The sequence below is a fragment of the Elgaria multicarinata genome, chromosome 11 (genome assembly GCF_023053635.1).
Source record: "Elgaria multicarinata webbii isolate HBS135686 ecotype San Diego chromosome 11, rElgMul1.1.pri, whole genome shotgun sequence".
Lineage (NCBI taxonomy): Eukaryota > Metazoa > Chordata > Lepidosauria > Squamata > Anguidae > Elgaria > Elgaria multicarinata.
The window spans coordinates 11,318,382-11,331,010 of record NC_086181.1 but is presented as its reverse complement, the minus strand read 5'-3'; the positions used below and the strand labels follow the sequence as shown (position 1 = coordinate 11,331,010).

General features: G+C 47.1%; 1 protein-coding gene across 1 annotated transcript in view; it reads right to left on the bottom strand.

Annotated features, from left to right (window-relative positions):
- GPR179 (G protein-coupled receptor 179) overlaps window positions 1–12,629 on the bottom strand; it is a 51,111-nt gene that overhangs the window by 16,757 nt on the left and 21,725 nt on the right. Inside the window, exons 3-5 of the mRNA XM_063138162.1 lie at window positions 4,338–4,458; window positions 2,058–2,269; window positions 1,192–1,260 (exon numbers count right to left, since the gene is read on the bottom strand). Coding sequence (XP_062994232.1) covers window positions 1,192–1,260; window positions 2,058–2,269; window positions 4,338–4,458 — 402 coding nt within the window. The remainder of the gene's footprint in view (window positions 1–1,191; window positions 1,261–2,057; window positions 2,270–4,337; window positions 4,459–12,629) is intronic.

Below are 12,629 nucleotides of genomic sequence, written 5' to 3'. Positions count from 1 at the left end.
CTTTTCCAACTCAGCTTCACCAGCCACTAACCAGCAGGGAGGCACGGTTGCAACTCCTCTTTTTTTGGTGGGGAAAGAATTGCATGGCACAATTTGATAGCTCTCCCGGTGGCTGAAGAGTTACATCCATGTCTCCAGAGAATCCCAAATCAAATATAAGAACAGGCTCTCTGGGGCAGAGGGAGCAAGGGAGGCAATTGCCCTGAGCCTCACATATGGAGAAAGCCAGATTATCAGGGTGGGGGAGCTCAAATTAACATTCAGCCCCAGTTCTCCTCAGACTCTTATTGACATGGCTCTCTGGCTCTGAGCTATTGGCTCCTAGCCAAGTTCCCTAAGGACGTTCAGAAATGGGCATGATTGTAATGATCTCCATTCCTTGTTGTTTTACTCTACAGAATCTGGTTAATAACGCTTCTGAACAAGAACGTTTCTCATGGATTATATAGCCAACGAGGGATTATGGCTGTGTATGTTCCACAAAGTGCAGCAATTGCCTCAGGGCGTGGAATCCAACATCCTGACAACCCCCATTTTATTATTTTGGAGAACCCCAGGGCTGAGAGGAGCTGAGCGAACTCCCCAGGGATGAGTGGGCGGGGCTTCGGGGCCCTGCTTAGCTCTTGGCTCCTCCACAGGACCAGCAGGAACAGAAAGACTGATGCATAGGAAGAATATATATATATGCAAATCAGCTCACAGAACTCAGCTTTTCATTCGTATCTTTCGAGCGGAATTCCCTTGTCCCACTCACAAGTTATGGTTTTAAGGTTTCCCCAGCATATACATGCTAAAAAGGCGATTTGTGTTGCCTGTTTCCGTTTTTCCTAAATCTGCACCTCTATCCCTCCATCTGCTTTATTTTACTTCCTTTCCCCCCCTAGTCTCCAGTTTCCCTCCTTACCTGCCTCCTGCTGTACACCTGTGGGCTGCTGCTTCAGACACAGACTCCTTCGCTCAGCTTTCTCAACCCACACTCTTCCCTTTGGCCACCTCAATTGGGCCACTTCTTGTCCAAACTGTCTATCCTTTCCCTCCGCTGGAATCCACGAAAAGCATTGAGAGCTAACCTTTTGTCCGGTCTCAGCCCCCCACAAAGTTAGGGAACCAATGCAAGTTCAGTCTTCCTTGTAGAGCAGCACTGCTGATGTAACCCCAGACAACCCCTTTGCATTCAACACAGATACTCACAGGGAAGTAGAGCAGGAGTGAGCCAAAGAGTATCGTCTCCAGAAGAACAACTCCTGAAGCTCGAATCCTCTACGAAAACAGAGATTAATGTGAAATGATGGCGCAACCCAACACAACTGAGGAGGAGGGGTGGGCTGGGGGTGTTGTCTCTGGAGGTGGTGCAGATATTCAGGTCAAGAGGAAAACATGGCATGTAAGGCAGCGCCAATGGGAACAGCTTGACACATTTTGGGGCCAAGACACCAGCAAGGGGTATATTCTAGTCCTGCCATCCTCATGCTGTGCTCCAGATGCGTTTGACTACAACTCCTATCATCCCCAACCAGCATTTATTTATTTTATTTATTTTAGAATATTTATATACCGCTCCCCATTGAAAAATTTTGGAGCGGTGTACAAGTTAAAATGAAAATAAAAACAGAATAAAAACAGTTAAAACAAAATGTAAAAGAAGCAATAACAGTAATCCAAGGCTGCATGTTAAAGAAAGGCTTCTTGGAATAAAGATGTTTTCAGGAGGTGCCGAAAGGAGTACAAGGTTGGTGCCTGCCTGACCTCCAGAGGCAGGGAGTTCCACAGGAGGGGCGCCACCATGCTGAAGTCTCTTCCCCTGGTGGACTCCAATCGGAGGATGGATCTAGGTGGAACCACCAGGAGCAGGCCCTCGGATGACCTCAGTGACCAGGAAGGTTGGTTGGGGAGAAGGCGCTCTCTCAGGTATCCTGCTCCCAAGTTGTTTAGGGAGCATGGCCAATGGGGATGATGGGTGTTGTAGGGCAACACATCTGGAGGGACATGCTGTCCTAGTTCCTCTCTCTTTGCAAATCCAGTTAGTCTTCCCAGTGCCCAGCGTTGCCTTTACTTACCTTGCTCTTCCTGAAGTGGTAGGACACCAGCATGCTGAAGAAAACTGCCATCATGCAGAAGGCCTGGAAAACCAGGACGGCAGCCCGCAAGGACCAATCTTCCTGGATCAAGCATGGTGTGCCATCTACACAGGTAGTGCATCCCTCCTGACAGGGCTGACACTCCATCAAGTTCCCATACTCCACTGCTCCATATTGGAAAGCTCTTTCTCCTGGTAGGGGGGTGGGAATGGGTTGGGAAAGGAATACATTAAAATAACAGATTCCAGTGTCTGCTTGTCAAGTTCAGTGGGGGCTCCCATGGCTGGATACCTCCCCAGGTACCCTTCTATGTCCAGAGAAATATTTGCCTTTAAATAGGGTGACCATAAAGAAAGGAGGACAGGGCTCCTGTACCTTTAACAGTTGAACAGAAAAGCAAATTTCAGCAGATGTTATTTGTATGCATGCAGCACCTGGTGGTATTCCCTCTTCAGCACAACAGTTAAAGCTGCAGGAGCCCTGCCCTCTTTTGTAGAGTGACCAGATACAAAAGAGGGCAAGTGGATCATGCAGCAGGTTCAGCATCAGCAGCACTCAGCATCCTGGGGGTGCTGCCTTGCTTGGCCCCTGAGCCCTTGCTGCCACTTTGGCCCACCTGGCAATGCTGCTGCTGTAGCCACTAAACTCTCCTTCGCCCTCACTCCTGTGTCCGTGAAACCCCACTATCTGGCAAGTCTTCCCACTCGCCCCATCGTCTTCCCCTCATACCTACACTTGCAGTCTTGCCCAGTGGTAAGACACCAGCACTATCCCTGAGTCTACCCCAGCTACTGTAGCTCAGGAAGGGAGACTGTTGAGCAGCTGGGTGGGTGATACATCAATGGAATGTCTATTCTGTGTGTGTATCCTTCAGGTACACACACTCAAAACTGGAAGTCTACAGGATGGATGTCAGGGGGAGAGACTTCTGCAACTCCACCTCTCCTCCCTGCCCCCCAGGACTTGTCTGCAAAATACAGAGTACCCAGGTGGACAAAGCTGGGAGAAAGTTATTCCCCCAGCCTCATCCAACCAGGTCTCCATAACTGAAGTAACTTTCTCTGCTTATCTCTCTATTTCTCCCCTTCCTTTGAGCGTCTCTACATTAAGGGAAGTCATGTTGTTTACCTGGGGCTTTTCTGCCTCCTGGTTCTTTGGCACAATTGTTATGGGCTGCTGCATTACATGGGAGGAGAGGGGCGACAAGGGATTTGAATGGAATACTTCCCCTCCATTCAGTTCCATTGAGTTCTATTGAGACAGCGCCATCTAGTGGCCGATGATCCTGCTGTTTCCCAGCTACGACCACTTTAAGGCCCCAGACAAATGGAGGGGTCATCCCTGCCTGCTCCCGGTATCCCCTGTGTGTCATTGGGATGTACAGGGATGATCCTGGGACATAAGCCTGGTCTAGCCATGGCCTAAAAGCGGTTCTTTTTATCCCAGGTTTTCTAAAGGATTCCACGGGAGACGTCCTGGTTGTTGACAACATCATGAAATTGACCTGAAAATTTCCGTGAGTGGCCAATCACAAGCATGCATTAAAAATTGCTGTTGTTTTCCTGTGTCTATTTTAAATTGCAAGCACCATGGCTGCTGAGAGTGGGTTTGGGCCCTGGTGGAAAAAAAAAATTCGCCCCCCACTCCAGCAAGAGCAGACTGGCTAAAAATCTTTAGCCAGCATCAGAACGGCTCCTGGAGGAGGAAGGCCGCCTGAGGCCCAGGTGCCCTGCCCCCCCCCGCCGCCTGGTACTGTCGGAAGGCGTGCCAGTGCCACTTGCTCCCCCTGCTTGGCTGCCCACTCCCCCACCCCAGCCCTCAATGAAGCCCGGGGAACAGGACTGGCAGACCCCCGGCAGCAGCTTCCCCCTGGCCACACGGCTGGCTGGCGAGGGACGTCCTCCATGGCGAGAGATGCTCTGCAAGTCCCACAGCACTCAGGTGGGGCAGGGCCTTGGCCGCCTCTTCCCCCCTCATTCCCGCTCCTGACCCCCAAGTGCTTCTGGCCCTCTCCAAGCTACGCAACATAGTCAGACCCTGAACCCCCTTCCGGACTGCCGGGCCCCAGCAATTTGTACCAGGCTCCCCCCTCTCGTCGGCCCTGGCAAGCCCTACCCCACAGGGGCCTGTCATGCCTGTGTTCTTTATGAAGCACCAGGTATAGAAATGGCACTGTATAAATAATACATAATAAAGTGAGAAAATAAATAACTTGGACTGTGGCAGTTGCTAAAAAAGTTGTGTGATTCTTCTACCTACCAGGCTGGCCATTATTGGTGGAGGAAGGAGAAGAGGCGGCTCTGCTTGCCCCATAGAAACCTGGTTTGCAGAGGCAAAGGTATCTTCCGAGGACGAAACCCTGGGTTTCCTGTGGGATGCACTGAAAGGAGAAATGCATATATGTGTGAGTTAGTCTCTCTCCCCGCCTTTCTCTCCAGAAAATGCCTGGCTAAAGCAGAGCGAATTTATAAAGCCCGTAGTTTGAGGTTTAGCTTTCTGTTCACAGAATGGCTTTCTTTGGCTTCCTGGGACAGGTCTTTTTAACCTTCTTTCCAATCTGCTTTTGTTGCTCGTTCAACTACAGATTGAAATCAGGATTCCCACTAATTTTTGGATCCCAAGGTGCTGTGGGAAGTTAAATTTTCTGCATGTATTACATACATAAGCTAAACACCAGAGCCATACTCAATAATAACAATAATAACAGCAACACTCTCATTACTATATGCAAGAGGAAATAAAAACAAAACGAAGCTTCTTGATAATCTTGGTAAGCAGCAAAAGCAGCCCCTTAAGAGGGCTCTCCTATCCATAACGTTTTGAATCTTGATTCCTAGTGAATGATCTGACAGAGATGGTGAGTATTATTAAAGCCAATTAGGTCAAAGCTTGGCTAGTGCTTAGGGTAACCATATGGAAAGGAGGACAGGGCTCCTGTGTCTTTAACAGTTGTATAGAAAGGGGAATTTCAGCAGGTGTCATTTGTATGCATGCAGAACTTGGTGAAATTCCCTCTTCATCACAACAGTTCAAGCTGCAGGAGCTATACTAGAGTGGCCAGATACAAAAGAGGGCAGGGCACCTTGCAGCTTTAACTGTTGTGATGAAGAGGAAATGTCACCAGGCTCTCCACATATACAAATGACACCTGCAGAAATTCCCTTTTCAATACAACTGTTAAAGATACAGGAGCCCTGTCCTCCTTTTCATAGGGTCACCCTACTAGTGCTTGGATGGACGAGTGCTGACCTAGGTATCGTAGGTATTTCTTGAAGGAAGAATGAAAGAGAAATGAGACATGTAAAATATTATGTTACCCAATTTGGTCTGCATGATGTTGCTTGTCTACATTATGAATGGTTTCAAAATGGCTTCCGCCTAAACCTTAAGGGCTCCACTTCCTGCTGAGTCGTAAGCATGCGGTGTTTGGGGCAAGGCTCAGGCTTTGGATGCTTCAGCAAGAAGCGGGAAACAACCAGTCAGTCCTCCGAGAGGATCCCTCTGACTTCCGGTCCTGGCTGGGTAGAGTATCCTGGCTGAAGACCCTTGAGTGTTGTTCATAAGTGGTGCCCACTTTTACACCACATGTCCCAGTGGCACTTAAGGTGGCCATGTGTTCTGCTTTACAGAGGAGAGTCCTTGGTTTGAAGGCCTGTCCAGTCCAAAGTAAAAGATAAACAACCATAAGGAGGGAGAGCACTGAGGGGCTTTGAAGTTGGCCATCAACACTTAGGACCTGGACAGCAGTCCGAGCAAGGCACACAGATCACCCAATCACAGTCATCCCACTATGTTAAGAGATACTGCATTTCTATTTTAATTATAGTAATGTGGATCTAAAATTTACATGCGCTAATTTATGCAAATCAGTCTCAACTTTAGTCCTGCATTTTTTTTAAGATGATGATGATGATGCATTTTCTCTTTTTTGGAAATGTGTAAGTGACCCCCTAGGAACAGGACTGTCTCCAGGTTTTGGGGGTAGGGGTGGGGTAGGGCCAGGGCCGGTGCCAGACTATTTTGCGCCCTAGGCAAGGTGAGCTACTTTCAACACCCCACCCCCCCAAATGCCAACTTTGATTTTTAAGAACATATGTTTCCTGGAAAAAATAAGAAGCACAAAACTTGAAACTGCTAAATTTATTTTAAAGTGCAAGAAATACGTCATGCCAATTATAGCAAACAAATTGGAAAGGAACGTCTGTGGGTCCAAAATGCATTATTTAATAGGAAGATCACCTCCAAATCATCCCCCCCAACTCACATGCATGTGCGCGCACACACACTCAGCATCACTCACTCCAAACAAACACACGCATGAACACATGCATTCACTCAAAGACCCCATGCACCCCATTCACCCATACATTCTCTCTCTCTCTTCCGGGCGTGTTCCGGAAGTCCAAACGTGGCGCTGCCCCACCCCCACCCCAGCATCCCTGGCTTCGCTTCGGCTGGGCGGGCACGGGGCGCCATCTCGCCCGCCCAGGCCCAGCTGAATCCTCGGGCCGGCTCACAGCCAATGTGTGTGAGTGCTGCGCTGTGCCCGGCGCCCCTCTTAGCTTGGCTCTCTAGGCGGCTGCCTGAGTGGCCTCTATGGTAGCACCGGCCCTGGGTAGGGCAGTTAGGCAAGATGCTCTCAGTTGCCTCCTTAAATGGGGCTCTCCTCCTCCTCCTCCGCCAATGGGCTTATCTCTCCCTCAGGCTGTGATCACCACCATACCACAGAGAGAGGGGACAGGGTTAATGTTCTTTCTCCTTGCAGGGGAGAAAGTTGTTCCATCTCCAAGTTGGGTTAGGAAAGAATTCTGCTGAAACCCTGGATAGCTGCTGTTGGTCCGTGTTGACAATACTGAGCTGGGCGGACCAATGATCTGACTCAGTATAAGGCAGCTTCCTATGCTCCTACGTAACCCTGTCTAAGGGTCTTTGCTCTGGGCATTTCAAACAGATTCTGGGCTTCAGCTCTGGTTCCAATTAAGCCCTAAGGGCTACCCTCATGATAACAATCAAAATACCTCACGCCTGGATGGCTTCTATCTGAGGACAGATTTACAAGATTAAGATCCAGATTCTCCCGCCCTTCTAAGCCAGCCAACCTCCTCTTAACCTCTTGTCGGATTAAGATAGAACAAGTGTCTTCAGTCTTGTCTTTTCTGCCACTGCAGCTCCTCACTAGCTTGCTCATATTGCCCCCCCCGCCTTTTCTGGACACCAGTGGTTAAACATTTAAGCATTATAATAGCCAAATGCTGGATGGCCAAATCCCCTTTTCCTAAAACCTAAATGGATCACTAATGCCGCAGAGCACACTAATCCCATGGAAAGCGACCACTGCCAAAAGGAGAGCTAACGTGACCACGGAATGACCATCCATCAGTGAGCCTTCCTTTAACGTCAAAGGACCTACAGACCTCTTAAACCCCACACTAGGAGAACAGATGTCATTGAAGAAGTGGGGCAGTGAGGCTGAAAGCGAAAAGGTGCACAGAGAGGTATGCATAGAACCAGCAGGCCGTTCCATCTGTGCGCTCAGTTTGGAATCATGAAATCCCGGGGTTTGCATACTGACAGTTCCGCCGTTCATTTCAAAATCACGTTTCAGACTTCAAAGCCACGCAGCAGAAGGCAAGCTGAAAGAAGGGGGTGGGATAGGAATATGATGGGTATAACAAAGGTGAAACGAAGTTTCACATGCACTCCAAAGTTGGCAGAATTCAAATTTCACTTTTGGGAGTTTGAATGTTTTTTAAATGTTGAAATTTGTGGGATACTTATTTTTTAAAAAATTCAAGACTTGTGGATGAATTTTAAAGCAATAATATTAAGCATCCACTTGTCAAATTTAGTACTTGCATACTGTGGTGGTTGTTTTTTGTTTAATTTCTTAAAAGCACCCACCTTTAAACCTATTTGCGTAAATGTTGTGGATCAAGAGAAAGTAAAATCAGATACTTCTCTCCATGTCAAAAAAATTCTTTCAGTGCCACTCAAAGCTCCATCACACCTTGGAGGAAACGCTGGCTAATGCTGGCTACCGTCGCTTCTCTGTGGACACTCAGTTACTTCCTGTTTTCAAACAGGAAGTAAACAAGGCTCACGAAGGCCATTCAGTCCCTCGTTGTGAACACGCTGCTTCTCCCACACATAGCAGGAGAGAGCAGCAACTTCGGTTTATATTTTGGAGTTTTTCTGGTTTTCCTTGTAGCGCAAGGAAGACCAGAAGGGGCGGAAGGTGCACAAGGGGCAGACGATGTCATGTGAGCTACCTCCAAGGAATCTGTGAGTGCCCAGTAACGAGTGTGGAGTAAAACTCTCGTCGGATGGAGCTTTCAGAATCAATTCTCAGATTTTACAACATTTTAACCAATTTGATGTCATTAGAGTGGCTCTCCTACCTTTTTCAATGCATCCTCCATCCTGCCTGGGTCCAGCTCCAGCTGAGAGTTCCCTCCCTCCTGCTACCAACTGCCGCTGCTACGGCCATCAGAGGGAAAGGAAGCAGTTGCTGAACTTTGCAACTAAGAATCAAGTGCCTGAATTTGCTTGCTTCTCCCCCCCCCCCCCCAATCCCCTTTCCTTTTGTGTCATATTTTTTAGATTGTAAGCCTGTGGGCAGGGACTGTATTAAGAAATATTTTTGTAAGCCGCCTTGAGAGCCTTTTTGGCTAAACGGCGGGATAAAAGTACTATAATAAATAAATAAATAAATAAATAAATAAATAAATAATACTTACAGTGGAATCCTAATCTGCTTTAAGGTGCAATCCTATGCATGTTTAGACATAAAAAAGTCCTACAACTCCCAGCATTCCCCAGCCATCAGTGCCGGCTGAGGAATTCTAGAAAGTTGTAGTACTTTTTTTTCTGTCTAAACATGCATAGGATTGCACCTTTAAATGATTTTGCCCCTTTTCTCTTGCTGATCTATAGGCCTGTAAAATCATTCATGACCTGATGTGGGCTTCCCAAGGGCATCTGGTTGGCCAGTGTGCAAACAGAATGCTGGACAAGATAGGCCTTTAGTCAGATTATATGTTGCTACCTCTCTCTCTCTCCCTTCAAAGCCTACCTTTTCTGTTAAACCTTTGACACAACCCTCTTAGTCTTCATCCTACTGAAACTAAAGGTTCCATCACACCTGAATGTTTGCCCTTGTGTTATCCCCCTCCGTTTACTTAACGTTTGAAAGCCTTGCGTTTCATACATCTTCACACCTCTCCTCGGAATCGCTGTTACCCCCCCCACACCCCACAGATCTCATTTGTACCTCCCTTTACAAACTATTGTTCGCAGGCACACCTAGACCTGGCACGCCCCCCCCCCCCCCGGCCTCAGAACATCGGATTCAGTACAATGCGATAAAAATACACATAGAGGGTTGAGCTCACTGCTGGAAAAAACGTTCCTTCCCTGCACTTGGTGTCCTGTCTCTCAAAAAACTCCTGCTTTCAATGGGAGGCAAATGATGAGGCTTGCTAAGTAATCCACAAAGCTTTTATTAAGCAACAAACATCTCTTCTACCTGAAGAGAGTCTAACCTCTTGGAAACGTCCCCCTAGGCAAAACTATGCAAACTAAGCAAGACAATTGTCTGCTCAAGAAGAATAGGAAAGTACTTCCTAAACGCCTGTAACTTCAGGGAGCCTGGTGTGGAGGCAGGTTCTGGTGTAATCGAACCGACTTTCTCACGCCGTGCCATGCGTTTGAGCTTCCGGTGGACCCTAGCATCAGCTAGCTTGTCCTTGTCGGGATGCTCACCTCCAGAAGAAACCTCACTTCCCACTGAGTGTGTAGGATTTGGCCTTGAGGAGATAAGCTCTGGAGAGGGCTGACTCCCAGCTGGGGAATCGCCTGTGAGAGCTTCCTCCCCCACTGGTACAGGCTGGTTGGTGTCTGGTGCTGCATCTTCTAGTTCTGAATCTGATTCTGATTGATTACCTGAAACATCTTCTCCCAAGACAGAGGCAGTAGGGTTAGATATGATACTTGGAAACCTCGCAAAGGGGAGGGGGGAAGGGGCAAGATCAAGGCAGGACATGGATGGTGTCATCTGAGTCCTTTGTATGGAACACACCATGATAGCAGGCTAAAAGGAAGAGGAGGAGCCTTCAGGAGGAGGGCCTTCTCTGCTGTGGCACCCCGGCTGTGGAATGAGCTCCCTAAGGAGGTTCGCTTGGCACCTACATTACATGCTTTTAGACGCCAGGTGAAGACCTTTTTATTCTCCCAGCATTTTAACAGTCTATAAATAAATTTTAACTTGGTGTTTTAAATTTGTAATTTTGCATTGCTGCTGTTTTGATCTGGTTGAGCTTTTATATTGTATTTTATAGTGTGGTTTTATACTGTTGTTTTATACTTTGAATGTTTTTAATTTTTGTGAACCGTCCAGAGAGCTCCGGCTATTGGGCGGTATAGAAATAGAAATAAATAAATAAATAAATAAAACGCTGGTGTGATGGAGCTCACAGACCAATTATATGTGACTGAGCTGAAAGCGTGGTTTTTCCTCCCCTCCATTATAGATGGTTAGCTCCTTGGAGCAGGAACCTGATTTTTTGTTCCTACTCTGTAAAGCACCATGCACATTAACAATGAGATAAAGGAACCATCAAGGGATAGTACTTATTCTGGATTAATTAACACAGATTTCAAGGATGTGTGAGATCTTGAGTATGCGGTGTGTTGATGAGCTTGCATGGAAAGGAAAGAGCTAGAAATGACATGAGAGAAGACAAGGAAGGAAATATTGTCAGTAGTAGAGAGAAGGAGAACTTTAAGGACCAGAAGTGTTGCTACTTTATTAATTTAAAAGTCTTCCCAGTCTAGGCATTTCTTGCAATACAATCATGGTGGCTATTATTATCATCATCATCATCATCATTAACATTTTTATACCACCCCATAGCTGAAGCTGTCAGGGCAGTTTCAGTTTCAATGTATTTATTTGGTAGCCATATATAAACATTGAAGTTGCAGCACTCATTTAAACATATAAAAATAGCACTGATACTGGCCAGAAACCCATCAGTCCAGGTCACTGACATCTTGCTTAAACCCTTGTTTCTCCACTGCCCGTTAAAAGGCTACATGGATTTGGTAGAAGCGGAAGACTTTATGCCTTTAGTTTGATCCGGGAATAGACAAAAATAGAATTTGCAACAGAACCTTAAATCGATAGGCAGAGTCAAAAGGAGAAGGGTGTTCATCCCACATAGTTGATGCAGAACACGAAAGGATGCCAGTGTAATGTTGGATCTGCATATACGCAAGATGCTATAGGAATTAGGTGGTAGGGCCCTTGGAGGAATGTACTATTTCAGCCTGTGGGAGTGGGAGGAATAGCATTTTTAAATGTTCCCTGCACAAAGCAAACTGCCTTGTAAGTACAAAACTAGAGGCCTAGCCACCTTTCTCTCTACTTTCAGTAAGGCCATAGCTAGACCTAAAGTTTATCCCTGGATCGTCCAGGGGTCAAACCTGTTCATCTAGGTGACACACAAGGGATCCAGTGCTCAGGCAGGGGTGAACCCTGGATGATCCCAGGATAAACCTTCAGTCTAGCTGTGGCCTAAGTTTACAATGTGTGGAGTGGCCTCCAAAAGAGTCACTGGGCTCATCTACACCAAGCAGGATATTCCACTATGAAAGTGGTATGAAAGCGGTATTTAAAAGGCAGGAGCCACACTACTGCTTTATAGTGGTACTGAAGTGCACTGACGACTTTTGGGGCCCATGACACATCTACACCAAGCAGGATATAACACTATGACAGTGTTAATATGGTATATGTGTCAATGGGCCCCAATAGTTGTCAGTGCACTTCAATACCGCTATAAAGCAGAAGTGTGGCTCCTGCCTTTTATATACTGCTTTCATAGTAGAATATCCTGCTTGGTGTAGACAAGCCCTCTCTCTCCTAGAGATCCATCAGATGAGCATTTTATTGCATGCTCGTTACTGGGCACTCACGGATTTTCACGAGTCCCTCTCAAGACATAGTTTGCCTCCTGCATGCCTCCCGCCCCTACCTGCCTTCTTCACGCCACAAACCCCCCCCCCCAGTAAGTCCGACTTATTTTTAAAGATGGAAGTTGCCTCTAACTCCTGCTGTGTGCAGGAGAAGCAGCGGGATCAAAACGGCCCACTGAATGGGCCACATGCACATTGTTTACGTCCTCTTTCAAAAGAGGAAGTAATGAGGGACAAACGCGTGGGCAGAGAAGCCACAGTAAGCAAATGTGTTTTTCTCCTGTGTGATGATGTTCCTAGTGTGAAGTGGAACAGTCCACTCTACCAGCTCAATCTCATTCATGTGTAAACAGGCCTAAGGGCTTAAGAAGAGAGGCAAAATAATCACAGCAACAGGAGAACAAGATGAGTTCAGCAAAGGCATTTAAGCTCAACACAGTGTTGCTTTCCTAGTGTAAAAAATTATGGTGGCTAAGAGGTAGGGGGAGAGGGGGGGATCATCTGCTTCTTTGATGCACAGTCTTTCTGATTTTACTGAGTGATGTGGAGAGACAGTGTAGCTTGGGGCAAGAAAGG